At 39.8% G+C, this 27,665-nt stretch overlaps 1 protein-coding gene across 1 annotated transcript; it reads right to left on the reverse strand.

The window, feature by feature from the left end:
* Positions 1 to 949: 949 nt before the first annotated feature.
* Positions 950 to 27,665, reverse strand: LOC115357243 (origin recognition complex subunit 1-like). Its single transcript, XM_030048663.1, has 13 exons — positions 26,827 to 27,665; positions 5,616 to 5,678; positions 5,368 to 5,475; positions 4,835 to 5,066; positions 4,369 to 4,475; positions 3,836 to 3,937; positions 3,472 to 3,643; positions 3,046 to 3,153; positions 2,501 to 2,650; positions 2,196 to 2,315; positions 1,941 to 2,110; positions 1,689 to 1,776; positions 950 to 1,144 (listed from the first exon to the last, which is right to left on the reverse strand). The coding sequence occupies exons 1-13, from the start codon at positions 27,663 to 27,665 to the stop codon at positions 950 to 952; spliced, it is 2,454 nt and encodes an 817-aa protein (XP_029904523.1).

A 27,665-nucleotide genomic window follows, 5' to 3' on the forward strand; every position in this document is an offset into this window, starting at 1 on the left:
AGGAGGGGAGTCATATTAAAGACAGAATTTTATTACATATTCAATAATTGAAAGGAAAATTACATGCAGTACAGCAACATTAAAATGTTAGAGTAAAAGAGAGAAAAAAAAACCATCACCTTTCCAATAAAAACAAATGAAATGGGGACATCTCAAACTCTCCCATCAGAAAAAAACAGATAAAATGAGACTTGGACAACCAGGTTCTTGAAAAACATCAGCAAACTAAGATGAAGTGGGAAGTTCAAGTAGACGAATATCTCATAAATCTGACACCTGAGGGACTGCAGCCTTTGTCTTCATCACTTAAGGAACAGACCTGTCTGGTTCCTTTGCAGGTCAGTGGGGGAAAAAAGTAGGTTTTTGTTTCCTATTAAAAAAAAAAAAAAAAAAAAAATGTAAATACTGCAACCATTTCAGGGTGGATTCCAGTCAAACCTAAGTGCTATGGAGATTCTTTTGGAGCACCCAAATGTGGGCCCAGATATATAAAATACCTTACAAGCAGAGGGCAAGGGTATCGTGAAAATAACTAGAGGATCTTTGCATATGTACTGAAATACTGCAAGTGCCAGACTTAAACTGGAAAGAGGAATTTTTACCACAAATGAAAGCATGAACAAATGAGAAAATGACTTTATAACAGCACCGACCACACTCAGCCTGCAGGGGGTGAGAAATCTCATTTGATTCCTTGACTAAAACAAGGGTCAGAACCCTGCTGATGTGCTTTCAGAGGATCAGAGGAAAAAAACAAACAAACAAAAAAAAAACATCTGTTTATGCAATAGCTCTTAGTTTGGTCAGGTGATTTTATATGTGCGCAGCATTTCTTCACCCTTGATGGCCCTGCTCCAGTTCAACTCCAAAACCTCTATCAATCAGAGAAAGGCTTACTTTCTCATGTGGTCCACTTTTTTTTTTTAATGCTCTGAACAGTCAGCCCACTTCAGTCCGCCTTGAGGGCATAGAGGATGTCATCCTGACTGACATTGAGGCGGACGCGCTGCTGCACTCCCAGACGGCTGGGCTCCAGCAGAAGTAAACGGCAGGCTCCAAGACGCTGGCACACGGCCAGGCCCTCCAACACAGTGATGGGCTGCAGACCCTCCACCCGACAAAGAGCCTGGTGCTGCACAAACACCTGAGAGGAGAAGGCAGAGGGACCAGAGACAGTTGGATGAGTGAGACAGTAGACAGTAACAGTAAGTAGGATGGGTACGTATTAGGGATTTAAAGGAATACTAGGACTTACCAAGACTGAGAACAAGATGTTCAATACAATTTTTACCTCTATGTAGTGGTTTGGTTGTTATGAGTAGTATTTTGTGTTAGCATTTTGTAAACCAAGATGTGTATTTCAGATACATGCTACAATATTAAATAAAACAGGTTTGAAGTTGCTGTAAGATTTATTTTTTCCCTCTTTGACAGGTTAGGCTAATGACTCCCATAGACTTAAAGACTTAAAGTCTTTAACCCTAACCACTGGATGTACGGAGGTGAAAATGGTGTCCAACACCTTGTCTCGGTTTGGGGAAAAAGGTTATTTTGCCCAAAACGTTAGAGCTAATAAACATCAAGTATATCTATGATGACGCACAACATAACACCGGAAGGAGGAGATTATTTTCAAGGTGGGAAGTTCAGGAATTTTTAAACTATTTTGTCCTTGAGTGAGTACTAACCTGCTGGAACGTGGACTCCTCCAATCCCAACCGTCGAAACTCAGCAATGACCGCTCTCAGGAAGAGTTGTTCCTGAACCGATGCACACCTGAAAACACACAGTTCTTGTAAGCATTATCTCACGGCAGTTACACACGCATCCTCAAGCCACACTTCTAAAACATCCCTCATGAAAACTCATCCAGGTAAGCGCTGACTATTGATTGATAGCTAAATCATAAAAATAGAGCAACAGTCGCGGCAGAATCTCACTTGATGGCAGTAACGTAAGCAGAAGAAAACATCTCGTTCAACGCCTCCATCACATGAGTCATTCCCACTAGTCCTGTGGAGGAAGGGTTGGGGGCAGAATGTTCGCAAATCTCAGTTGCTCGGCGACAGATGTCCAAACAGCGACGGGCGTCACCCGACAAAGCAGCCACCTGTGAAAGTAGAGAGATCACTCAGAGCCGACTCGAGTGGATTCATGCTTTGTTGGATGAGATGATGAGGGCCCTTCCTCGTTACCTTTCTGGACACCAACTGGAGCGCATCCTCCTCAAAGGCCTTGACCTTGTTCAGTCTGGACATGATAATCTGCTGCAGCTGTTTAAAGCTGTACGGCTGGAATGACATCCTGGTCAAGCCCTGGAAACACACACATGCACAAATAAATTGAACCGAAAATTCAATTAACATTTTTTCATCACTAAAAAGAATGACCCATGTGGAACAAAGCAGACTGACCATCTCAAGATGCATAATCTCAAAAAAAAAAAAAAAATCCACCATGTGCTCTCCAAGTTCCTTAAGACAGACTTCAGTGCTCTTACCAGTCTGCTAGCCACTCTGTTGATCATGATTCTCTCCGGCAGGTCCATGGTGTTGGCGATTGTCAGTACCACCAAGCGTGCGTGGCGTCGCGTTGGCCAATCAAACAGATTGTACATCACGTTCTGTTTCCTGGTCCACAATAGGTCCAGCTGCAAGTCATTGAAATATCAAAAACACAGTACAGTTGTTAAGATGAAGATCTCCCATCAACACAACTTTTCAGAGGCTGAAAAAAAAAAAATCTCTAACTTTACCACTGACACTTAGAATGTTTCCTGCCTTTTATCCAGCTATAGGTTTCCAGTCATTCCATTATGATATGAAAATTAACGTTCAGAGACTTCAAACTTTCTTCACACCAGTATTCCATCATTGTAATAAAGTCGTCCACATTCATTTTCCTTAATACAGCAGCACTTTTCTATTTGGATGACTTGAAACTGGGCGGAGGAAAACTGAGTGTCCTCTGGAAAACAGTCCCCGGGGAAATGTTTGCTTTACACAGCAAATTTTCTAGCACATGAATGCATAGCCATCTTCTTACTTCATCCACGAGCAGGACGGTAGTCTCCTTCCTGGGTGCAGGGCTGCTGAACCTCTTCTCCAACAGAGCTGCTGCATGGTCAGCTGTGGCCTTCTGGCCGGTCATTTTCTGCACAGGGGAGACAAGGTAAGGGATTACAGACACAGGTGGTTTAATTGATAAAAGAAAACAAACATTTCCTCAGACATTTAAACAATAAGAAAAAATGTACTGTCCCATGCACAAGCCTAGGAAGCCATAATATATTTGCATGCCGAGATTACCACCTTCTAAAGCTCACTCTCCAGACCAGGCTATTCTCTGTTGTGAACATGTGACTTTATTATTATTTGCTTACACTCACAAAGCCTTGTGCTCAAAGCAGTATGCTGGATGTTAAGAGGTTTTTTTCTCTCTTACTGGTGCACACTCTTTTTCTGATCTCACCTGTAGAATCTGCACATAGGCCTGATGAGGGTCTGTCATCTTCATGCCGTTGATCTCAATGAAGTGAAATGGAGGGATCTCGTCCATGTCTGATGCATGCTGCAGGCAGCGCATCACCTCATGTACTGTGGCCGTCTTCCCTGTGCCCGGGACACCAGAGATGTACATACACCTGAAATAAAACAAGATAAATCAAAGTCTATCACCAATAAATACGAAAAGAGCCAATGTGCCATGCCACCGCAGAAATTTAGATTATTTATGACACTGTTGCTATTCAATATCTTAATTCTTGAAATCTTAAACATGGTTGATGTTTTGACCCAGGTTGATCAGGATGAAATGGGTCAAAGCCTCCTCTTACCCTCCGGTGCCATCCATGATCTTGCTCTCCACAAAGCTGTAGACGTCCTGAAACTCCTGCTCTCGACAGGGCAGAGAATCTGGCACGGCGGACACATGCAATCTTGTGGAAACACAAACACACAATAAATGTTTCCTGTGCTCCATATACTATCATTTTGTTTCTTTTCCACCCCCCATCCACTGTGCATCCATGGTGATGGCACCGTGATGAATGAATGTGCCTGCTAAGATATTTACTTTAAATAAACAAGCAAAATAACCATTATTTCAAAAACTTAATATAAAAAGGGTCTTGCCATAATTACTGGTTTTAGGCCAACAAATCCTGGGCACAAATCGCCTTTCTAATGTTTGCACCCGGTTTGCATGTCCAACTTTTACTGGGCACATTCCCCAAAAGATGTAATCCTACACATACAACTCAATCAGTTCAAATCAGTATTATTTAGACTGACGCATATTTTTTAAAAAGGGCCTGTTCGGGGTTCAGGATTATTGACCATTAAATCCCATCTGAATTCTCCTTCTCACCTTGTACTGGCCTCCTCTAGAACATTTGCAGGCTGTCTGGCTGGCAGGGAGCGGCTGGGGATACTGGGTGTGATATGACGAGGTGTCCTTGGTGTATTAGGTGTGGTCTGACAATAGAGGTCAAAGATACAATGGAAAAGGTGACAAAAAAGATGTTAGCCTTTTGATCTGCTGTCATTTCATAACCATCCAATGGCACAAAGTGGATGGGAGCTTGATGATGTCATTCCTATATGGGCAATTTGTTTTTTCCTAATTTCTCAAAATTCTCAAATCATAAAGAGCTGAAGGAGTTCTTTGTTTCACCTCATACCGCAAGTCTCTTAAATAACAGACAAACAAAACATAACAGACAAACTATAGAAAACTAACGTGGAAGCTATAATACTGAATGTAAAAAACAATAAAATATTTGCTCAAAATGTGAAAGAAAAGTTTTAAAGAGGAATATGTGGCGAGACGGTACCTTCTTGCTGGGGGTTTTGCGTGGAGTCCTGGTCGAGGAGCGGGTCTTCTGTGTGGAGCGAGGGGTACGAGAACCTGATGCACCTCGTTTGCTCTTTTTTACCGCAACTTCCTCGTCACTATCCACCTTTTCTTCTTCCTCCTCATCCTCACTGCTGCTTTGTAGCTCCTTCTTTGATGGGAGAAATTCTTCATCATCCTCCCCGTCTGAGTTAAAGTCCAGCTGGGTGCCCCTAACATACATAATACATAGCAAACCTCAGTGCTTTGAATGTATAAAATTGAATTTTCCTACAAGATTATTGGTTACATTCTAATTTTTTTTTTTTTTTTTTTTTTTTTACCAAACTTAAGGAGTGTATGTTGTTGGTGCCTAATTTAAATGGTGAATAATAATATTCCCTTCCATAATCTCTTAAGTACGGCAGCCAAATGAATTAGCGGCTCACAGTCAAATGGGGATTGAAGCTGCAGGTCTTCCTATCCCTGCAAAATGTATGATCAATGACTTTTAAAATCACTGAGAGCACCTACAGCTGCCTCCTGATGCGTGAAGACACCAGTTGGGCTGACTTCCTCTTGGAGCTCCTTGGTGTCATGGCGGTTGGCAGCATGGGAGAATTCTCATTGTCCACCTCAGGCCTGTGAACGCCAGACCGACAAAGTGTGGGCAGGGAAGGTATACATTGAATTCAGTCATACTGCACATATAAAAATAATTAGCCTAGTGGTGCAAATCCAGTGTCAGAGTAGTCTTGGCAGTGACTTATGCAGGTACTCACAGCACTCCCAGGGAAGGTTCCTTAATGGCTTTCAAGTCTTTCCTTCGGGAGGGAGTGGTAGCTCTAGAGACAGAGAAAGAGAGAGAGATTTGGTGTGATTTTAAGCAGCTCATTGCGGAAAAGTGAGCGCTATAACATATTTAGTGCTGTAACACACCCTGTTTAAAGTCGGTAATGCCAGCATGTGCACTGCATGCAGATACTTTACAAACTTGTGACACCATGCACTAACATGCACAATGCTGTGAGTTCAGAGCTCAGAACCACACCTTAAAAAACAATGAGAAAAAAATCAGACTTGCACCAAAATGTCGACAAACAAACAAAGAAACAAACAAACAAAAAAAAAACACCTATGTGCATTGAGCTATGACACCCACTGTGTGTCCCAAACTTAACCCCCTGTGGTCTGGAAGCCAGCAGGAGCCTAGAGGGAAAATCAACCCAGTCTCACTCCAAATTGTGTAATAGCTACGTTGGTCCACAAGGCAAAACGTAGTCATTCCACTAAAACGGCTCTGAAATTGTGACATGGGTACGTCTTATCTGCCAAGTCTTTTCTGCGGGCATACTTTAGGTTTCGGTCACGTGACTGCCCAGTTTCTCCCCGGCGTGAACAAAAAACATTGCGGACATCCCTTCTACTTTCGGTGGAAATTGCTATATTTTAAGATAGCTTGTGTCTTTAGCTTTGTTTTAATAACATTTCTAGCGACAAATGTACACTTTATTTTCATAGTATTCATTCGGTTTATGTATACGATCCGTAGTTTTGTCGTTTCGACGTACATTCTTTCAGATCTCCCTACGAAACTGTAGTAAAAATACATTTTTGTTGTTGCTACGGTGGTAGCTAAGGACGCTATTAACAACGAACCGGAAGGAAGTTGATGTCGGTCACGGACCGAGTTGCTCTTAAAACCTGCTTTTGCTATTATTTTAAGATAGCTTGTGGCTTTAGCTTTGTTTTGATAACTTTTCTAGCGACAAATGTCGGCCGTGCCGCTTCCGCGGGCGCCCCCCTAAACACCCTGTGGTTTTTATTTGCACAAAACTCCGACAACTCCACATGTCTTGCTGGCCCTTTCAAAGCAGTGAAATAAACATAAAACAATGTAGCGCCCGCACGGAAAAGAAGACTTCAATTACGGTGTCCTGTAAGGGACAAACTACAACAAAACGCAAACTACGGTGTCCTGTAAGGGACAAACCACTGCGAACTCTGGGTTCTCTGTTCTCATTCAATGTTCGTACAACTTCCTAAAAGTATTGCTCTATAAATCTTATATAAACCCATGTAATCGGGAGCCAGAAAGTTGTGATCACGTGACCTATGCGCTGCAGTCTGGTCTTTCTGTGAAAGCAAAATAAATGGCGGACATTCCTTTTATTCTCAGTGGAAAATGCAATATTTTAAGATAGCTTATGCATTCAAATGCGTTTTGATAACATTTCTAGCGGGAAATGAGTATTTTATTTTCATAATCTTCGTTCAGTTAATGTATATGATGTTTACTTTGTTAGTTATTATGAAGATTCTTTCAGGTTTCTATCGTTGCTATGGCTGTTGCTATGGACGCTGCTACCACTGTCGCTGATGGAGCTTCCGCTCGGAAGTCCCTTCCTCACTGTCACCATGGAAATCTGGGGAGGGAGGCGTCGGGTGAAATGGGCTGCTGTGAAATGAGCACAACCGCTTAATAACGCATTGCGTGCTCCTCGCACATAACCTGTTATAATTACTTGTGGTCACCAGGCAAACAGTGCCCACTGAAAATCAGTTAGAATACCTGTCCTGGTGGACACGGATTCTCGGCTTCAAAGACGTCACGCTATGGGTGGTGCTTCACAGATCCCGGAAGTGCAAATGTAATCGATATTCCGGGAAAGAAAGATCTGATTATTAGCCATAACGTTGTAACCCTCCAAGGCAGACTTGCCACGAGCTATGAGGATGTGTAACGATGGCATGTGCTTCTACCGAGTCCACAAGTCCCGTATAATATCAACTTTATTTTAAGAAAACACGTTTTATTTGCGATGTCATATCACGGAGAAGCACTACATTACCCATAATCCTAGTGTTTATCAGCGACGTGTCTGATTTGACTTTCATCAATAAAGTCAATAAAGTGTAATAAAGTGCATGAAAGTTGATAATATGCTGATATGTTACGCCATTGAACACAACCCTTTCAGTCAGCGAAACAGAGCGGGTGGAAAAAACGTGGAAACACGTCAAAATAACACTAAAGATTTATATTTTTTTTTTTTATTTTTCATAACACATCTTTATTCGTGATATAAACATGGGCTACATGTTAAGGTTATAGTTTTGGTGTTGAAAAACTACCGTATGTATGTTTTTTAAACCTAATTTCACAACTTATACCCTAACCCGGAAGAGGCGTACCAGAACTACAATCTGCGCGGAGTTGCAACACACAGAGGTGTCCTGCGCCATACGTTTTGTAGTTCTAATATGTTATGTCTATTATGTGATGTTGTGATCACTAATTTTTCAATCTTCATTAGAGTTTTTGGGTGTGGGAAGAACGCCTGTTTGGTCAGATTTTCTTTATTTTTTTCTTAAGATAGTGAAATCATGTTTTTTCCATGTTTTGACACTAGTCAGTGGTGCCCCCTATTGGTTTGCCATCGGGCATGGTAGTAGAGGTCAAGAGCTTTCCAAAAATGTTGACCCCATGTCTCTACCATTTTTTGTTGCTGCACTGTAAGCCTTTAAAATAAAATCGAGGGCTTAAACAACGTCAACTGTACAACATTAAGCAAAGAGTGCGCAACAGTCTAAACAGTGATCTACCTCATCACAGCCACCCGCACAGGAAACCAACTTTATAAGCTGTAAACGAGTGCATACGAGAGCTGGGGGGTGGAATATAATAAAATATTTACTGCAGCCGAACTGCTAATTACACTCCATCTAGATGACCAATGTTAAGAAAAAGTTAAGCTGTTGGTTAATTTCGGATTTTTTTTTTTTTTTTTTTTTAGTATAGGCTAAGCTTCTTGGCTGGGGAGGCGGGCAGGCTTGGTTTACTTCCGGGGTTTTAAATGGTCGTAAAAATGAATATTGAAACAAATACAGTACAGGCCAAAAGTTTGGACACACCTTCTCATTCAATGCGTTTTTTTTTTTATTTTCATGACTATTTACATTGTAGATTCTAACTGAAGGAATCAAAACTATGAATGAACAAATGTGGAGTTATGTACTTAACAAAAAAAGGTGAAATAACTGAAAACATGCTTTATATTCTAGTTTCTTCAAAATAGCCACCCTTTGCTCTGATTACTGCTTTGCACACTCTTGGCATTCTCTTGATGAGCTTCAAGAGGTAGTCACCTGAAATGGTTTTCACTTCACAGGTGTGCCTTATCAGGGTTAATTAGTGGAATTTCTTGCTTTATCAATGGGGTTGGGACCATCAGTTGTGTTGTGCAGAAGTCAGGTTACTACACAGCCGACAGCCCTATTGGACAACTGTTAAAATTCATATTATGGCAAGAACCAATCAGCTAACTAAAGAAAAACGAGTGGCCATCATTACTTTAAGAAATGAAGGTAAGTCAGTCCGGAAAATTGCAGTAATCAGAGCAAAGGGTGGCTATTTTGAAGAAACTAGAATATAAAACATGTTTTCAGTTATTTCACCTTTTTTTGTTAAGTACATAACTCCACATGTGTTCATTCATAGTTTTGATTCCTTCAGTGAGAATCTACAATGTAAATAGTCATGAAAATAAAGAAAACGCATTGAATGAGAAGGTGTGTCCAAACTTTTGGCCTGTACTGTATATTAACCATTTCCCGCAGCCGAAACATAAATTACCCTGCCTTTAGTTGGTTTTGTTTGGGAGGGGAAAAAAAACATTCAAACAATGTTGATTTATTTCGGATATTTTATCAAGTAGCCTATTTGCGTTGGTGGGTTCCATGGACAGTTATATTAACGCTTCAAGTTTGCAAGATATCCAAATTAAAAGTAATCAGATTTATAATATAAACGTCAACATATGTTGTCTTTGGAAAATAAACGGCTTGGAAAGCAAGAAAATAAAGGGCTTTTATGGGACAGTAAGCTATTTGTGTCATACCATGGCACCATGGCAACGGATGTCAACAATGTTGGATTCCAACATTTGCTGGCGAGACCGGGCGAAATCTTTGTGATAACTAACAAATTAAAGACCGTATACATTCACTGAACCCACATTATGCAAGAAGTGCATATTTTTCGCTGGAAATATTATCAAAACACATTTAAATATAGAAACGACCTCAAAATATTGCATTTTCTAGGCTGCTTTGGCACTATACGGATGTCAACAATGTTGGATTCCAACGTTTTGCTGGCAAGTCCGGGCGAAATGATCGTGATTACTGACAAACTAGAGAACGTATACATTCACTGAACACAGATTATGAAAACAAAGTGCATATTTCTCGCTAGAAATGTCATCAAAACACATTTAAATACAGAAACTACCTTAAAATATTACATTTTCCACTGAGAATGAACGAAATGTCCGCCATCTTGCTTCCTTTTGCAGTCAGAAACTTGGAAGTCACGTGACCCGGGCGCAGGGGCCACTATAGAGTGGTGAAGTCCCGCCCCTTCCGGTGGGCCCTCATGGGACCTTTCGGAGCGAAAAAAATGAATGGTGTTCAATGGACAGAAAATAATTATTTCCTGGTCCCCCCGTCGTTATGCCATGGATTACACAAATGTTTATAGGCTTAAATAACAAATTTTCATGTCAAGAGTTTGACCCTTTATTGCGCCATTGTTCGGTTAAATGCTGTTGAGAAAACACAATTAGAAAGACTACATACTGTGTCGCGTATGTGACGTCACGTCATCGCCGTTTCCCTCCATCCAGATTCAAGTCAAGATGCCGGTGTGTTGTTCCCAATTGTCCGTGTCTCCGAGGGCCGACGGAGCGCCGGGCCGGGCGGGAGGGCGAGCGGACCCCGCCGTCGGGCGGAAAAACTCAGAACCTCAAAAACTCAGAACCTCAAAAACTCAGAACCTCAAAAACTCAGCGCGGAGCAGAGAAATCGCCATGTCTGTTGTAGGCTTCCAGTGCGGGTGATGACGTATATCATTCGCACCGAGAGCAGCGAAGAGTTGTAGTTCACAAAGCGGGCTCACACAAAACCTAACATTATTAATATTCTTCGCGCTAAATTGTAGTCTTCTTTGCGTGAAAAATTATCTTTAAATATCACCAACAACATATGTGAAATCCATGGCACAATTCAAACGGGACCAGAAAATAATTTTTATCTACCCATTGGATCGCATTCATAATTTTTTGCTTTTGAGGACCCATGTACCGGAAGTGGGTGGGCGGGACTTCACCACTATATAACAATTGAATGTTGATATGTAACGAATTTGAGCCTGGAAACGTTGATATGATAACGTTTCCCTAGTTTGCAGAAACGTAAAAGGGTGACATTTCCCCATGGAGACTGGGTTGGCCTAGAAATAAGGGAGGGTTAGCTGTACCTGATGTATATCTTTATTATCTAGCGTACAATGTAAGGTTTCCACTGTCATGGACATATAAAAATAAAAATCAATACATCGAGGATAGCTGGCAGTGGTTGGAGGAGAAGACCATATCAGCATATAATAAATCAATTTCTATATCATCTTTATGGTACCATCCCAAATATAATGTCAAAATAAATAATTCACTTATCGATTTTTCATGTGAAATTGTAAAGGCAGTACACAGGCAGTACACATCCATATACCATTTAAGGAGATTAAAATGCAGTTTGGCTTGAATGATTTTGCATATCGTCAATATTTTCAGTTGAAATCTATTTTCAAAAACTTTAAATCTAAAGGAATCATGTTGGGATTTAAAACTGTCCTTGATGGCAAACTAAGAGCTGCTGCTACTGGACGGGGAACAGTTTCAGTTATTTACAAATTATTAAGTTTATCCCAGCCTGACAACACTACTTCCACCAAGTTACAATGGGAACGGGACATTGGTAAATCTCTCACTGTAGATCAGTGGGATTCAATACTGAAACATTCAACTTCTGTTTCCAGTTGTGTGAGATATAAAATGATTCAAATTAAAATTATACACAGAGTGAGAGATCACACCACATAAGTTAAAAAAAATGGACCCAAATGTCTCTGAACTGTGCTGGCATGGCTGTGGTGAGCCTGGTACTTTCATGCATTTATTATGGTTCTGCCCAGTGGTAAAACAATTTTGGTTTGAAGTAACTGATATTCTAAAAGTGATATTAAATATTCACAATCCCCAAATTCGTGTTGTATGTGTATTGGGAAGTAGAGTGGAAAATATACATGCACGAAAGACTCAACGTATCATTGCTCGAGCTTTTCTGTCTGTGAAGAGGATAATACTTGTGAACTGGAAGATACGCAAGCCAGACTGCTACAATATACACAGTTGGCTGAAGGACTTTTTAGACCTGCTGTCAATGGAAAAGTCAACCTCAGTGCTTAAAGATAATGAAAATGAGCAAGGTGCTCCATGGACTGTCATTAGAGAACACTTAAACAATAGAACACTAACTTGATCTGAAGTGTCTGACACATGTTTTTGTTGAACTGAACTGATGTAAAAGAAAACGCTGAAGGATCTGCCTAACGCAATGATGCTCTGGTACCATCATTTCTTAAGTTTATCTGTACCAACTCCACCCCACTCCCTTTTTTTTTTTTTTTTTTTTTTTTTTTTTTTTTTTTGTCTTGTCTTAAATTGTGCGTCATTGTAATGTGTCTTTTGTTGTGTTATGTGAAATGTGGTGCTGTCATTGTCTTTTTTTGTTTTTTTGAAAAATTAAAAATTATAAATAATAAAAAAAAGAAAAAAAAAAAGAAAATTACACAGACTATAACAAGTAATAAAAATCTACCTCTCACTGAATACAAAATATGTAAAATGTAAAATAAAAAACGACTATAGTCCGTGCATTATGGGAATGTAACAAAATCAAAATTTCATGGGTAGAACTGCAGGGCTGGTTAATGGAAACTCTGAGGATAAATATACATTTTTCTGCATCATTTTGTTTAATTAATGATATCCATGATGACACTGTAACTAAATATCGTATGGGATGGATCACTGTTTTATCATCAGTAGTTATGAAGAAACTCACACTGCACTACTAGAAGGGTTCAAATCCTTCCTCTATACACCACTGGAAAGTATGCATGATGTATACCTTGAAAATTGAGCAGCAAGTATACAGGGCCACTGGAGGGAAAAAAAATTATGGAAATTACATTTTAAATTACGTTCATTAATTAAGTTTTCCTCTAAACAGGCCCAAGTCACGGCCATGTGAGGCCGGTTCTACGCAGGGGCAAGAGGGGGCAATGCCCCCTCAAACAAAAGTCCAGATGATACCAAAAGTAAATATAACGTCTTTGTTTGTTCAGTCAGCTGGGGAATAGTCTTCTGTTCTTCCCACAGTGTTAGTCTGTTTTTCAGAGGTGAGCCTGTCCACTGCTCAGAACTGCCTGAGGTGAAATGCCCTGTGTCTGTCAGAGCCCGACATAAAGCCCCGTCCCAGCCCGCAGCTCTCCACAGTTTTCTCTGCTTTATAACTCTTGTGTTCTACAAATTAGTTTGAGAATTAGGCCATCTGATTTGACATTGTCAAAGTCTGGATGGATATTTTATTTCATTCTTTATTATTTTATGTTTTTGATTTATTTATATATATCTTTTTCAGTTATATTTTTCAAGACTTGGTGTATTGATTTTTTTTTTAAATAACTAAGCCTACCCTTTTTAGTTTTGTTAATATTGGCAATAGTGAGAAGTGTTATTGTTGGGTTTGAATATATTTGATAATGTAGGCCATCCCAGTTAAGTGTCATGTTGTTATAACCTGGATGATGAATATTTTATTTTATTTTTTATTGTTTAATTTTTCAGTTTTCCCCCTGAGGGATTGCCACCTTATTGTGGTCAAGGGGTTTGCGTGCCTCAGTGACCCTAGGAGCTACACCAGCAGGAGCTAGGCCTTCAGGTGGGACACCCAAGTTGGACAGTTCTTAGGGTAGAGACCTGACAAAGTACAATCCAATTCCATGACAAAATCCAATTTCATGACGAAAACAGTTGTCCACTTTCCCGCCGTCGCCATGTGCCCCCTTCACATTTCTGTCTGCCCCCTCATATATGCCTGTCTAGAACCGGCCCTGCGGCCATGTCTCTTCAGAGTACAGATGCTGCTGGTAATATTGTGATTCTGGGCTGAAACCAGGATTTTCTTCTTAGTAAATAAATGACTATAAGTAAAACTATGTCTTTGAGTTTTTTTCTCATAATTTACAACTTTACAATTCTCTTTCTCATACATTTGTGAGTTTTTTTTTTCATAAATATATAACTTTAATCTCAGAATTTCTGATTTTTTTTTTCTTTTTTGCAAATTTGTGACTTTATAATCTCAGAATTTTCTTTTATTTCCCGAGTTTTTTTTTTTTTTTTTTTTTTTTTTTTTTTTTTTTGATCTTGGAAAATCTGACTTATTTTTCCTCTGAGTGTTTCCCTCTCCCTATACAAAGGCCTTAATACGCTGCCGCAATATGTGGCTGTTGGAAGGAAGAAACTCTGAGCTAAGGCACAGCTGTAACGTTTTCAATGAGACACACAGTTTGAAAAGCTTTTTCCTGTAAATGATCTCAGTAAGCTGGTAGCTCGAAACCACGAAACCATCTGTTAAAAGAGAGGAAATGCAAAAATTTCACCTAAGCAACAGCTGCAAGTAGCAATGAGCAGCATTGTGGGTATTGGAGTCCTTGTTTATTGTCCCAGCAGTTCAGCCTGCGCTTTACTTTGGTGATAATAATGTAGTTATTATTTGACAGACATGATGGAAAGCGTATGTTTCCCTGCTGCCTGCTGCATGTGGGCCTTTGGTCAGCTGTCGGGTTGGAGTGCAGTCTCGAGCAGGCGCGTGTCCGTTTCAATCAGAGCGTCAGTCTGTGGCAGTGCAGGCAGGAAGCCCGCGTGGCTGCTGGGCTCGACACTGTGTTGGTTTTTCACCCTGACATGCACAAGCCAGTGGCTGGGCATTTATTTTGAAATATAAAATAAATCGCCACTTTGGCAAGTGGAGATGCAGTTTTTTGTTGGTAAATGCTGAAGCATAGAATTCTGTCTTAAGATGTAGATATAAAATTTAGAAAAAATCCCACCCTCTTCCAAAAAGAAAAAAAAAAACAAAAAACACACAAATAAAAAGAAAAGGAAAAGAAAAGAAAGAAAAGACAAAACTTTTTTTCTTACAGGACAAAAGTAGGAAAAAGTCTGGAAATAAGTGTTCTTTTAACTGAGTCAGTTGTTGTTTCTGTCCATCACATTTCATGGAAATCCCTCCATTCACTGAGATACTGATAGAGAAAACTAACATAATCCACTTGGTGAACATATAATGGCGTATTAGTGCCAATGTAGGGGAAAAATTATGGAGCAGGAGAAGGGGGGTAATATTTTGAGGAAAAAAACACAGAATTTCCAAGATTAAATTTGCAGATTTATGAGAAAAAAAAACTTGAAAATTCTGAGATTATAAAATCAAAAATTTACAAAAGAAAAACTGTGAAACATATTTTTTTATTCTTCTTTTTGGGCAAGGAACCACATCATTTCACTGTGCAAGGTTGGATCAACCACAAATGATTTTCACCATTCAATAAATGCAAAAGTCCTTGAAACAAAGAGACAGACAAACAAATAAAAGACTATTTAGGCCGATGATGATTAGTGAGTGTTGCACAGGATCTTTTTCCATATGCCCCTGTCCTCGATGCCACTCAGGATAGCAAAATGCCAGCAGCAGATTAGGATGAGGTTTTCCTATGGAGTGAGGACGCCCTCTAGTGGAATTCAGAGCATGTGTGCAGATCTGCTATTTAAAGGAAAGTAGTGCATTGAAAAGAAAAAGAAAGTTTTACAGCTGCCCACAAAGGAGAAGCATGGTTAATGGATGTGGTATGTAATTCAATTCACTTCAATTCAATTCAATTCAATTCAGTTCAATTCAATGTTATTTATTTATATAACCCAGAATCACAAATTACAAATTTGTCTCAAGGGGCTTTACAGGAATGCAACATCCTCTGTCCTTAGACCCTCACATCGGAGGAGGAACAACTCCCTAAAAAACCCCTTTAACAGGGAGAAAAATAGGAAGAAACCTCAGGGGAGCAACAGAGGAGGGATCCCTCCCCAGGACGGACAGACGTGCAATGGATGTTGTAGGCACAGAAACAGAATACAGATTACATAATGCCATTGTTAGTGCAAAGGTGGATTGCTGGTGCTTGCGGGGAATTAAATTTAAATGTATTTAAAGTTAAATATTTCAGCTATGTGACACTGATTTTTAGATGAGATAGGATGAATAAAATGAAGCTCTTCTCTTCTCTGGGACTATAAAGCACCACTTTTCAGTGGTTTTGGAGCTAAAACAGCCAAATCAGAATCTAACATGCTTGTGTTGTAGACTACTATAATATGAAAACATGATATTGTTTACAGGCAGACTATACATCAGGGGAGGGCTATGTTACGTTATGCTATGTTATGTTATATTATCTTAAGGTATGACGTGATAATTCTCATTTCTCAAAAGGATGATTTAAAAATGCTTCAGGAGTTAAGGATAACTCTTTTACCCATCATGATCCAAAACATGAGAGCATTTCTCTCCATGATTTGTGTTTTTGTGCCAATGTGAAATCATAACATTAGGCACAAGATGTGTTACATTACGACTGTGGGTTAGTCTTGGATTGAACCTGAAGGGTTTTATGGTTCCTCAGTCTGGTCCTGTGGTGCCCTCTCCCATTTTAGCTGTATAGTCTGCCTTCCAAAACTGCCACCAGCTCAAAACTAGGCCATTTATACTTACTGCTGTAGATTCATAATATTGACAGTAGGCTACACCTGGATACAGCTCTATCTATCTATCTATCTATCTATCTATCTATCTATCTATCTATCTATCTATCTATTGTGTGATTGCGTTCAGTGGCTGTGAGTGGCGCCCAACTGTTTGAGTCATCCATGAAAACCTACCTGAACTGTGTGACTTACCTGATCAGCGAGCATTCGAACTGAGAAACGATGCTACTCCATAATATCCTCATGCACAAAGGCAACAGCGGGAGAGGGGCTATTGCCAAATACAAGATAGATAGATAGATAGATAGATAGATAGATAGATAGATAGATAGATGGAACTGACCCCAGGTCCCGTCTCCGTATCAAGGAGCAGGCGCAGGCGGTATAGCTGTAACGGCAACGACCCGTGGTCCAAAAGACGGTATTCATCCCCTGTTGAGAAGCCACGGAGCAGTCATTGGCACATCATGGCGGCGCAGTTCAGACAACAGCACGGTCCTTGCGACCAGATGTTCAGCAGGCCAATGCCAAGTCTCCATGACATCCGTGACGCAGGCGCCGTCTCCTCGTAGCAGCAGAGAGCGCCTGCATCACTCAGGATCACCAGTCTGTGGCCTCTAGTCTCTGCGCAGGCTGCACCGACCACCGTAGACCGGCCTGAGGACACACCTGCTGTGCAGCTGGCAGAGCCAGCTGGAGAGCCCGCCTGGGAAAGACGAGACTCGCTTGGTCTTTGCCCAGTCTAAGACCGGACTGAAGAGAGTGAACCACTCAACAGCTGAACTTGGAGAGCTTACACATACTACGTTGGGCCACACTTAGTCAAGGCAAGCCAAACCGGTTGATAGACCAGTCAAAGACCAACACCAGCATGTGTGCTGGACACACACCTGCTGACCAGCAACAGGTATGTGACACACACCTGCTGCCGACCTGGCCTTTTAAAGACTCCGACTGACGTCATATTCAACCAAATGATGACGTTGCAACGCGCAGCACAGACAACACCTAGAACACTGCTCAATATTTTACAATCACCTGCACTGGTTTGTGACGGACGGCATGACATCACAATGGCTACAGCTCCACATTCTGCATTGTTGAATTTGTGTGTGTGTGTGTGTGTGTGTGTGTGTGTGTGTGTGTGTGTGTGTGTGTACACACACACACACACACACACACATATATATATATATATACATATATATATATATATATATATATATATATATATATATATATATGTCTGTGTGTGTGTGTGTGTGTGTGTGTGTACACACACACATATAGACATATGGCTGTGACACATATGGCTGTGAAAAAGTATTTGCCCCTTTCCTAATTTCTTAGGTTTTTGCAGATTTGTCACACTTAAATGTTTCAGATCATCATACAAATTTTAATATTAGGTAAAGATAACCAGAGTAAATACAAAATGCAGTTTTTAAATGATGATTTCATTCATGAAGGGAAAAAACCTACTTGGCCCTATGTGAAAAAGTAATTGCCCCCTAAACCTAATAACGGATTGTGCCACCTTTGGTGGGGCAACAACTACAATCAAGCGTTTGCGATAACTGGCAATGAGTGTTTTACATCGCTGTGGAGGAATTCTGGCCCACTCTTCTTTACAGAAATGTTTTAATTCAGCCAAACTGGATGGTTTTGGAGCACGAATGGCCTGGTCATGCCACAGTATCTTAATTGGATTTAAGTCTGGACTTTGACAAGGCCACTCCAAAACCTTCATTTTTTTTTTTTTTTTCTTTAAGCCAGTCAGAGGTGGACTTGCTGGTGTATTTTGGATCATTGTCCTGCTGCATGACCCAAATGTGCCTGAGCTTGAGGCCTCAACCTGATGGCTGGACATTCTCCCTCAGGATTTACAGGTAAAGAGCAGAATTCATGGTTCCATCAATTATGGCAAGTCGTCCAGGTCCTGAAGCAGCAAAGCAGCCCCAGACCATCACACTACCACCACCATGTTTGACTGTTGGTATGATGTTCTTTTCATGAAATGCTGTGTTGGTTTTACGCCAGATGTAACGGGACGCACACCTTCCAAAGAGTTCAACTTTTGTCTCGTCGGTCCACAGAATATTTTCCCCAAAGTCTTGGGATCATCAAGATGTTTTCTGTCAAATGTGAGACGAGCCTTTGTGTTCTTTTTGGTCAGCAGTGGTTTTCGCCTTGGAACTCTCCCATGGATGCCATTTTTGCCCAGTCTTGTTCTTATTGTTGAATCATGGACACTGACCTTCACTGAGGCAAGAGAGGCCTGCACTTCTTTAGATGTTGTTCTGGCTTCTTTTGTGACCTCTTGGATGAGTCGTCGATGCACTCTTGGAGTATTTTTGGTAGGCCGGCCACTAATGGGAAGGTTCACCACTGTTCCCAGTTTTCTCCATTTGTGGATAATGGCTCTCACTGTGGTTCGCTGGAGTCCCAAAGCCTTAGAAATGGCTTTGTAACCCTTTCCACACTGATAGATGCCAATGTCTTTGTCTCTCATCTGTTGTTGAATTTCTTTAGATCGCGGCATGATGTGTTGCTTTTTGAGATCTTTTATCCTACTTCACTTTGTCAGACAGGTTCTGTTTAAGTGATTTCTTGAGTCAACAGGTTTGGCAGTAATGAGGCCTGGGTGTGGCTGTGAAATTAAACTCAGCTTTCCAAACAAATGTGGTCAATCACAGTTAATTCATGATTTAGCAAGGGGGTGCAGTTACTTTTTCACATAGGGCCGAGTAGGTTTGGATAGTTTTATTCCTTTAATAAATGAAATCATCATTTAAAAACTGCATTTTGTATTTACACTGGTAATCTTTGTCTAATATTAAAATTTGTTTGATGATCTGAAAAATTTAAGTGTGACAAATATGCCAAAAAATAAGAAATCAGGAAGGGGGCAAATATTTTTTCACATCACTGTATACACACACACACACACACACACACACACACACACACACACATTATAATATTACGTACACCTACATATCAAAACAGTCTGTGTTCCCTTATGTTTACTTATTTGTTTGATTTTTTGTCTTTTTGTTAATTTACCTTGGCAGAAACAACTGAATGATGGTTCTGAATCTCAGAAAATTACACAGACTAACACTTGAAATCATTCACGTGTGATGTGGCAATGCTTCAAGAGGTACATTTAAAAGAGGCTGAAATGCCTAAATTAAAACAAAGATGGGTAGGACAAGTATTTTCTGCACCAGGCAGCTAGCGGTGTCAGCATCTTGATGGCAAAAAGAATCTCGTTTAAATTAATAGAACAAATTGTTGACAAGGATTGGAAGATACATTATAATTTCAGGTGTATTACAAAATCAAAAATATACACTTGTTAACATTTATGCACCTAATTCCAATCAAGCTGTATTTCTATCATCACTGAGTGTACTCCTATCAAAGTTTGCTGGAGACCCCATTCTGTTTGGTGGAGACTTTAATATGGTCAGTGATCCTACTACAGACCGTTCAAGCCGTCCCCTTCCATCAGATGGAGCTCTCTCTACAGCTTTTATTGAATTAAAAAAATCATTGGCACTGACTGATATCTGGCGTCTATCCAATCCCAGTACTCGTGAATACACTTTTTACTCCATGGCTCATAATTCATATTCACGAATAGATTATCTGCTTGTATCGAAAGACCTACTGGAGAACGTGGTAGACTCTCAGATTCATAGTGTCATCATATCTGACCATGCACCTGTATCAGTTACATTTTCCCCGCTAGTTAATGTACACAAGACTAAACAATGGAGATTTAATAACTCCCTTCTGAAAGATGATGAATTTAGATCAATAATTAAAGAAAAAATACCAGAATTTTTTGCCATTAACTTAAATTCAGGTCCACCTGTCCAAATAATATGGGAAGCGTTTAAAGCCATGTGCAGAGGGTGGATAATAAGCTACTCTACTGCAAAAAAGAAGAAAATATTGGACAAAAAAAGAAACTTAATGACTGAACTTAAGAACTTAGAAACACAACACATGCTTGACCCAAAAAACTCCAGACTTAGGAACTCATTATTATTGATAAGAGCTGACTTACAAGCAATTGTACATGAAGAGACATCATTTGCGTTGTCTCAATTATGCAAGAAATATTTTGAATCGGCTGGAAAAATGCTAGCACTCAGGCTAAAACAATTGGAAAATCAACACTCTATTTCAGCAATATATGATTGTAAGGGGTCTTTAATATGTGAGCCAAAACAAATGAATGTAGCCTTTCAGGAATTTTATTCTAATTTGTACACATCGGAATATCATGCCAATAATGAGGATATGGATAGCTTTTTTAAAGATATATCACTACCCACCCTAAAGATTAATGAAAAGGAGACACTGGAGACATATGTTCTGGAAACAGAAGTCAAATCTGCCATTGAAGTTCTCTCAAATGGGAAAGCACCAGGAAGTGATGGATATAGTAAAGAATTTTATAAAAGTTTCCAGGACATATTAGCCCCATTTCTCACCATGCTTTTCAGTGATATTATTTTCAAACAGTGTGACGGCCCCTCCCTCTGTATTGGGTGTGGTGGTTGCTGGCTGGCTGTTGGTTGGTCTGCTCTGTCTTTCAGGGTTTCTTTCAGGCAGAGGTGGGACCGTAATTAGGTGATGCGCTGCACCTGGGCCCAGTGAAGCGCACACTTATTGTCTCCGCTGGCAGTCACCCCTCTCTCTCTCTCTCACTCCATCCACGCCGTCTGAGGGGACGCCGCGGCGCGGCTGCGCTCTCTGTTTTCTCTTTTGTTTTACACATTCATTCACACACATGCATCCATACACGCCTACATCACTGATTACTGACACTGATCTTTTGTCTTTACTTTTTTTTTTTTGTTTAACAATTTTTTATTAATTTTTCATTATATTCTCCATACAGTTGTTAGCAGCATTTGAAAACAGAAAAATACAAAAGCATAGGACAGCTGCATTATTTAAGTGATACAGAATTGAAAAGTACCGTCCCAAATTTCCCTTACCACCCAACCCACCCCAACCCACCCAATCATCCCTACTTGTCCCCGTAAGTCCAGATCTACACAAGAATAATCGTCCATCAAAGTGTCTGTCCAACCAACTATTACAGATGTACAAATTGAAAATTAAAATTAACCATTAAAAATAAAAATTTGTCCAACCAACTATTACATTAGTACAAATTATATTATGCGATGTACAAGAATAAATAAAAACATATTCACAATGCAGGTAAAATAAACTAAAATAAATAAATACATAAAAAGGGGAGAGAAGAAAAAAAAATAATAATAACAATAATAAAATTAAATAAATAAATAAATAAATAAATAAAAATAGAAAGGGGTTTCTACTGCTTCATTCTTAACATTGTTATTTAGTCATCCTTATTTAATGGTTCTTGCAAACTCTCGTAGTACTCTAAAAAGGGGGTCCAAATCTTTTTAAAGTTTTGCAATGAGCCTTTGAGGGTGTATCTAATCTTCTCAAATTTTAAAAAGTGCATCACATCTCTAATCCATCTTGTAAAGTTAGGAGGTGTCTTTTCCTTCCAGGAAAGAAGGATGAGACGTCTGGCAATCAGGGAGGTGAATGCTATGATTGTGGGAGCTTTGTCTTTCAGGGAGTGAGTTTCAGGGATCAATCCAAATAAAGCACAAATAGGACTGGGAGCAATGTCTTTTTGAAACATCATACTATAAGAACTAAAAATTTTCATCCAAAATGTCTGAAGTTTAGGGCATGACCAGAACATATGTATATAATCTGCTGGTTCACCATTACAGCGAGGGCACAAAGGGTCAACATCAGGGAAAATCTTCGCCAGTCTTGCCTTGGTCAAGTGTGCTCTCAAAACAATTTTGAGTTGTATTAAGCTGTGCCTAGTACAAGAGGAGGAGGTATTTATTAAGTCAAGCACAGTCTTCCATTGTTCATCTGCCATTTCTTTTCCAAGGTCATTCTCCCAAAGTCTCTTAATGTCTTGCAATGAATGGGGAATAATATTACATATATTGGTATAGAGAACAGAGATTAGGCCTTTGCAATTTGGGGATAGTGACAAGATATAATCAACAGTGTTATTCGCCGGAAGGTCTGGAAAGGAAGTAATATTTTTCTGGACAAAATGTCTAATCTGGAGATATCTAAAAAAATTTGACTTTGACAAATCAAATAGTTGTGAAAGTTGAGTAAACGATCCAAACTTGCCATCTACATATAAATTAGAGATAGATCTAATACCCTTGGAGGACCAAACTCCAAAAGTGGAGTCCGAAAGAGAGGGTGGGAAGTTATGATTGTTATTGATGGGTGAGTATATTGATGTTGTCTGTAACTTGAAATGTCTTCTGAATTGTGACCAAATTCTGATCGAATGATAGACTACTGGATTAGAGCAAAACTGGCTTTGAGAGGGGAGTGACGGAGCACATAATATAGAGGCTAAATTGAGTGGGCTAGAAGCATACTCCAATTGGACCCAGGTCTCACATTTTTCAGGTACATCTCTCTTAAACCAATGTAACATCGATTTTATATTGCATGCCCAGTAATAGTAAATGAAATTAGGTAGGGCAAGGCCAGCAAGCTTTTTAGGTCTTTGAAGAGCTTTCCTTTTAATTCTTTGTGGTCTACCGTTCCAAATAAAAGATAATATGCTCTTTTCCAATGAGTTAAAGAATGTTTTTTTAATTAAGATAGGGATGTTTTGAAACAAATACAGGAATTTTGGTAATACCATCATTTTAATGAGATTAATTCTACCAGTTATGGAGAGTGGAAGGTTCGTCCATTTCACCATGTCCTTTTTACATTTTTCAAATAGGACGCCAAAATTTTTAGTAAAGAGGGATGAAAAAGATCGTGTGACTTCTACCCCTAAGTATTTAAAGCCCTTGTTTACGATTCTAAATGGAAAACATGATGTAGGGATTGCACTGGCTGCCTGGTTAAGAGGAAACATTTCACTTTTTTCGAAGTTGATTTTATAACCTGAAAGTTTTCCAAATTGAAATAGAATATTAAGAATGGCGGGAACTGATTTTGATGGATCTGTAACATATAATAGAATGTCGTCTGCATATAAGGACAATTTATGCATAAGGCCACCTCGCTTTATACCCAGGAAGTCTTTAGATTGTCTGAGGGCAATAGCCAAAGGCTCTACAGCAATGGCAAATAGTAGGGGGGATAGGCTACAGCCCTGACGTGTGCCTCTGCCAAGGGGGAAATATCCAGATTGTTGTCCATTAGTAATTACTGAGGCTAAAGGTTGAGAATAGAGGAGTTTTATCCAAGAAATGAATGGATCCTTAAATCCAAATTTTTTAAGGATCGAAAACAGATATTGCCACTCTACTCGGTCAAACGCTTTTTCAGCGTCGAGTGATATGACCATTTCAGGAGAGTGGGATAAAGTAGAATACATAATATTGAAGAGTCTTCTAAGATTTGAACTAGAGTGTCTATTTAAAATGAAACCTGTTTGGTCTGGTAAAATTATATGTGGGATAATCTTTTCCAGTCTTGTTGCTAAAATCTTGGACAAAATTTTGTAGTCGACATTCAGTAAAGAAATTGGGCGATAAGAGGCACACTGAAGTGGGTCTTTACCCCCTTTAGGTAGAAGTGTTATTGCGGCTTGACGTAAGGTTGGCGGAAGATGACCAGATGAAAAAGATTCATTAAACATGGCTCGGAGTAGAGGGCATAGCTTGAGTGCAAATTTTTTATAAAATTCAGAGGTATACCCATCCGGTCCAGGTGTTTTGTTGCATTTAAGAGATTTGATAGCTTCTAGAATCTCTGCATTGGAAATCTCGCCTCCCAATAACAAGCTCTGCTCAACTGGGACAGCTGGGAAATTGAGGCTATCAAGGAAGAGGTTGGGCTGGGAAAAGTCAACGTCACACTCTGAGCTGTATAAACAATTATAATACTGTTTAAAAGTATTATTAATTTCCCTGTGATCTGTAATTATTTCACCAATTTTATTATAAATTTTGGGGATAAGACGAGAGGCTTGGGCTTGACGTGCTTGCTGAGCTAGTAGCTTGCCGGCCTTATCCCCAAGGTCATAAATATTATATCGAGCTTTTGTGAGTAAATATGTGGCCTTATCAGTGGTAAGCAAGTTGTATTCTGTCTGTAGCCGCAATCTTTCTTTAAAAAGTGCTGGGGTAGGGGAAGTTGAGTATTGGCTATCAATCTCTCCAATAGATCTTGAGATGTCATTAAGTTTGGATTCTCTAGCTTTTTTTGCCCTGGAGGAGTACTCGATTATTTGCCCCCTAAGATAGGCCTTAAGGGTCTCCCATAGTGTTGAATGGGAAATTTCCGGAGTGGCATTGGTATCAAGAAAAAAATCAATTTGAGTGGAAACACGATTTACAAAATGTTCATCAGCTAAGAGAATGGGGTTGAGTCTCCAATTACGTGAAGGTCTAAAGTAATTGGGTAATGCTATATGAAATGAAACAGCGCCATGATCTGATATTGTAATGTTGTGGTATGAACAAGAGCTAACATCTCCTAATAATCTATTATCTAGCAGAAAATAATCAATGCGAGTGTATGTATGGTGGATATTGGAGAAGAAGGAAAACACTTTTTTATTATTAAACTTAAACCTCCAAATATCTGAGACACCATTTCGGGCGATGAAATTATTGATAATTTTGGCAGATTTGGAAAGAGATTGGGCCTTGTTTGAAGATCTGTCTAATACAGTATTGAGTACACAGTTAAAGTCGCCCCCTATTATCAAGTTGTAGTTGTTATCAGCAGGTATGGTAGAAAAAAGTTTATTAAAGAAATTGGAATCATCATAATTTGGGGCATAGACATTGACCAGAATGACAGGACTGGCGAACAACTGACCTGAAACAATGACAAATCTCCCATTTGTATCAGCAATCACCTCTTTAGCTTGGAATGGAATGTCCTTATGTATGAGGATTGCTGTCCCTCTGGCTTTAGCATTGAACCGTGAGTGGAACACCTGACCAACCCATTTTCTTTTAAGGTAATTGACATGGTCATTCTTAAGGTGGGTTTCTTGCAGATAGGCTATGTCCGTGTTTAGTTGTTGTAGATAGGACCCTATTTTCTGTCTTTTCACCCAGTTATTTAGACCTTTAGTATTTAAGGAAATAAAATGGATGGGTTGATTTGGATTGCAGTTAGATGTAGTTGTCATATCTTACAACATTATGGGGTGAGTAATGTAGACAGCAGAGATAACGGAGAAAGAAAAAAACAAGAAAAAAAAAGGGAAGAAAATGATGATAATGATAATGGAATAAAAACAGATAGTAAGGTGGAAAAAGGCATCTGGGTGAGGACGAGGGACTTGAACTGTCTTCTTAAGTACCATCTCAGAAAACACCTAACTTGTACTTGAGCTCTGTCTTAACAGACAAATAAGTGAGGAAAACAGATTTTAGGTTGGAACTCTGTGCAAAGCACTATGTGGTTAATATTGGAACCTGGAACATTAACAAATATATACAAATATATGTATAGAACAGTGGCAACACTGAATAGAAGGGCTAAACGTACATAGAAAACAACCAGCATAACCTTATTTTTGACAGTCATAATGTTTGTACATATCCTGGTCTGTATTGGTGTGTTCACATGTGTGTGTGTGTATGTGTGCGCGTACTTGCGCGCGCACGCGAGCGTATGGTCACATCCATATGTTCACGTGTATGTCTGAGCATCTCTATGTAGTACTATTATCATAGAAACAGATCTTTAAGAATAAGCAATATAAATCTTAAGATTGACTGTGTATGAAACTTATGTAGCTGGTCAGTTTTATTAAGAAATTAGCCAAAGTATAAACAAATTGTAGCTACAGTGTTTTGAATGTAAAGGGATCAGCAATCATTTCTTTATTTTCGTCTATCAGTATTTTTTCTGGCTTACATTTTCTCTCTATTATGTGAGTCTATGTCCGTGACTTATAAGTAAGTCAGTGTGTGGTCATGATGTGCGTGCGTATGTGAGTCTGCATATCTATGAGACGCATCTATGAGATAGAAGTTAGCCTATTAGTAAATCAATAAAAGTCATACACGTGAAATGTTGTCAAACTGGGCTATATATAAAAACATAACATCCTAATCAAGAAGAATATACAGGAAACATAACGGCTAAATACCTTCTAGATTGGCTGTAATGGGAACCGAACAGTTTTCTGCAGTCCGTGTATTATGAAGTAACATTAGATGATGTGGGAGACGTGTCTGGTCGGTTGTTTTGGAGGAAGGAGGAAACTTCTCCGGGTGAAGAAAAAGTCAGTTTCTGGCCGTTCTTGTCGATAACTTGCAGCTTGGCAGGGAAAAACATCCTGTAGGCGAGTCCGGCATTTCTCAGCTCAGACTTGACCGAGGCGTAAGCTGCTCTTTTCTTGGAGACCTCCACGCTGTAGTCGGGGTAGATGTGAATGTCCGATCCACGGAATGAGAGAGACCCAGCCTCCCGCGCTAACTTCAGGATACGCTCCTTGGTCTGGTAGTGGTGGATCCTCGCAATGAATGGACGTGGAGGGTCGCCTGGCTTTTTCCGGGGGATGGCGATTCTGTGGGCCCTGTCAACAGCTGGAGGAGTAGGAAAGGCGTCTGAACCGAACGTTTCTTTCAGAAATATCTCCATGAAGGCGGTTGGCTGTGTACCCTCAACTTTTTCAGGTAGGCCGGTTATACGGATGTTATTGCGTCTAGATCTGTTTTCAAGATCATCCGTTTTAAGTTTGAGGGCCTCATTCTCTTTGACCAGAGCTGCGCAGGTGGTTTCGAGAGTTGTCAGTCTGGTCTCCATGTCGTTGAGTGATGTTTCCATGTGCTGAATTGTCTGGTCATGCCGGTCGATAGTTGCTCGGTCAGCAGAGAGTTGATCAGATAGTTTGGCTATGATGCGGTCCTCCATTGACTTGAGAAGTTTCTCCATGTCGGCCAGAGTTAGCGGTGCGTTGCTAGCAGCATGTTGTACATTTTGGCTAGCTTGCGTTCCGTCGTCTTCATCATTCTCAAAGGGCTGCTCTTCTGTGGGTTGAGTTTGCTTTTTAGTAGGCTTTCCCAT

This window comes from Myripristis murdjan, chromosome 3 (genome assembly GCF_902150065.1).
Source record: "Myripristis murdjan chromosome 3, fMyrMur1.1, whole genome shotgun sequence".
Taxonomy (NCBI): domain Eukaryota; kingdom Metazoa; phylum Chordata; class Actinopteri; order Holocentriformes; family Holocentridae; genus Myripristis; species Myripristis murdjan.

Bases quoted from the DNA above. Each gene is read 5' to 3' on its own strand.
- LOC115357243 (XM_030048663.1), bottom strand. From the start codon at position 27,665: ATGGGAAAGCCTACTAAAAAGCAAACTCAACCCACAGAAGAGCAGCCC. The intron at 2,316-2,500 runs GTAAGAGCACTG...GTGTGTTTCCAG, and splicing joins ACAGAGTGGCTAGCAGACTG to GGCTTGACCAGGATGTCATT. The intron at 2,111-2,195 runs GTAACGAGGAAG...CTACTTTCACAG, and splicing joins TCCAGTTGGTGTCCAGAAAG to GTGGCTGCTTTGTCGGGTGA.